Source organism: Mus caroli, chromosome 6 (genome assembly GCF_900094665.2).
Source record: "Mus caroli chromosome 6, CAROLI_EIJ_v1.1, whole genome shotgun sequence".
In the NCBI taxonomy this organism is placed as follows: Eukaryota; Metazoa; Chordata; class Mammalia; order Rodentia; family Muridae; genus Mus; species Mus caroli.
The window spans coordinates 84,035,990-84,038,473 of NC_034575.1; the positions used below are offsets into that span (position 1 = coordinate 84,035,990).

A 2,484-nucleotide genomic window follows, 5' to 3' on the forward strand; every position below is an offset into this window, starting at 1 on the left:
CGAAATTGGCTTTCTGTGTCCTTCAGAATCTCCCTGATGAGTCTAGGATCCAATATATAGAGTAAATGTGAGAAAGTTTTAAATCTGTTTCCAGCTATGATTCTTTTTTTTTCTTTTGTGTGTTCATATCTCTGTGTGTGCAAGTGCAGGTGTATATGCACACTCATGTGCACGTTAGAGGTCAGAGGACAACTTCAGATACCATCTTCAGAAACACTGAATCCACTAGCCTAGAGCTCACCAGTTAGGCTAAACTAGCCAGAGAGCCTAAAGGATTCTTCTGTGACTCCTCAGCTCTGGGCTTACACGTGTGTGCCACCATGCCCAGCATATTTATGCAGATGCTAGGGGTTGAACCCTGATCCNCACACTTACTACAAGTTGGAGGATCTCCAGTCCTCTTCTCTCCCAGAGCACCTGAGAGCCTTCTTGCAATGCTCTGTAACTTTTCAGCACTTATCGAGGAAATGGGCAAATGCCTGCAGTGGGAAGGGAACGTCCACATCAGAGAGCTGGCCCTGCTGACATACAGAAACAGCTCTCATCTCTCTGTGGCATGGAGGAACTCCATGGTACAGGACTCTTAGAATGCCGGGGCAGTATCCAAGGACTGTGAGGACCAGCTGGCCTCCCACATTTCCGCTGGAGGTTCTTGTTTTCCACACTGTGGTCACGTGACCCTCACTGCTTTGCTCTTGTCTAATTTTTCTGAAATATTTTGCAGTCCCAACACTGAATTTTTTTTCCTCTAAAACTTTAATTATGGGGCCAGCAAGAGAGCTCACCAGGTCAGGCACTTGTCGTCAGCCTGACAGCCTGAGCTCTATATTTGATTCTCTTAATCCATCCCGCAAGTTATCCTGTGGTCTCCANATACAAACCGTGTACATACATAATAAATGAAAATATAAGGTTTAAATGTAATTACATAANTCACCGTGGACTGGACAGCTACTCGTTTTGTTTTTTAAAGACAGGACTTCTCTGTTGTATCTCTGGCTGTCCTAAAGCTGAATCTGTAGAGTAGGCTAGCCTTGAACTCAGAGAGCCACCTGCCTCTGACTCCTGAGTGCTGGGATCAAAGGAGTGCACCACTATGGCCCAGCTATGGTAATCTATTTCTATCATGGTCTATACTCTTTGTCACCTCACAGAGAACTTCTCATTTCAGAACTAGGTGTGACACACAAGCAGCAGCAGGAGTAGTAACAGTCAAGACATACTAAGCAGGGGAACCATTGAGCCTGACGGTGGTGGCAGCCTCCTATCCCCAGCCACTGAATCACGTCATTTTCTGCATTTTTGGAAAACTCTCCAGCTCCACACTGACTCCTGTGCTCTGATCTTTAAGTGCTTCTCCTACCCTGGGCACTCACAGCCGACTTTATTTGCACCCTTAGTAACACTATACCAGCATCGACTGGGGCTGGGGTGGCACATGCTTCTTCCTTCACACTGGTATTCAATCCTGCGTGCTATGGGAATTTTCTCTCTCCTAGGAGCCCAAGGCAAGTGGCAGCAGTCAAAGGATGATGCAGTGGCTGGCTACAAAGTCACCCAAAAAGGAAGTCCCTGACTCACCCAAAAAGGATGCATCAGGTCTACCCCAGTGGTCCAGCCAGTTTCTCCAGAAGAGCCCATTGCCTGCTAAAAGAGGTGCTACCAGCAGCTTCCTGGATCGATGGCTGAAGCAGGAGAAGGAGGATGAGCCCATGGCCAAGAAGCCCAACAGCTAGTGACAGACACCTCCATACCAGGCCTCAGCCTGATACCGTATTACTGTTGTCACCAGTTGACTGGAATTGTAACCTTTTACTTGGGAATGTGGTGGCCCAATGTCAGCTGACCTTGAAGAACAAGGCTACCCTGGGACAGCCCTGTGGGCCCTGCCACCCCTCCTATTTCTGCCGGAACCTGTCTCCCTGCTGGGAGCTTTCCTGTTCCCTGGTGTTCCACGAAGGAGGCTCTTCTCAGTCTCTGGGCTCTCCTTTAGANTTAAGGTCTTAAAATGTATTTTGTCCTAAATAAACTGCGTTTGATAAACCTTGCCTGGCAAGATTTCTGGCTCTCACCCAGTATTTCCTGGTATTTGTTTTAAAGTATGAATTTTACCATGAAAGGGTGGGCCACTGGGGCCTTCAAAGAGTCAGTTTAGTGTCGGCAGTCACTCACTTTTAATACTTCAAAATCCTTCTGGGTTTAGTTTAAAGCCAACCTAAGTGAAGTAGCTGAGTGATTTGGGGAAGACTTGGAGAATAGTTGGGTACAGGGGCCTTCAAGACCCTTAAGGTGAGAAGGCCTCAGAAGCTGCACNGGCACAGGGGCATGGAGGCAGTGGGTCTGCGACCCAGAGTGCTAGAGGAGTAGCTCCCACCACTCAGCCGAGTCCGAGCTCTTTGCTCTGTGGAGCCCCCTTGTCTTTCCTTGGCACCACATCACTTCGTAATGAGTTGTTTGGGATATTATTTCCCCTGGCAAGTAAAA

At 47.9% G+C, this 2,484-nt stretch overlaps 1 protein-coding gene across 1 annotated transcript in view; it reads left to right on the forward strand.

Annotated features, from left to right (window-relative positions):
* Positions 1 to 2,043, forward strand: part of Hmces (5-hydroxymethylcytosine binding, ES cell specific) — a 23,764-nt gene extending 21,721 nt beyond the window's left edge. Inside the window, exon 5 of the mRNA XM_029478166.1 lies at positions 1,500 to 2,043. Coding sequence (XP_029334026.1) covers positions 1,500 to 1,736 — 237 coding nt within the window. The 3' untranslated portion in view covers positions 1,737 to 2,043. The remainder of the gene's footprint in view (positions 1 to 1,499) is intronic.
* The last annotated feature ends 441 nt before the right edge of the window (positions 2,044 to 2,484 follow it).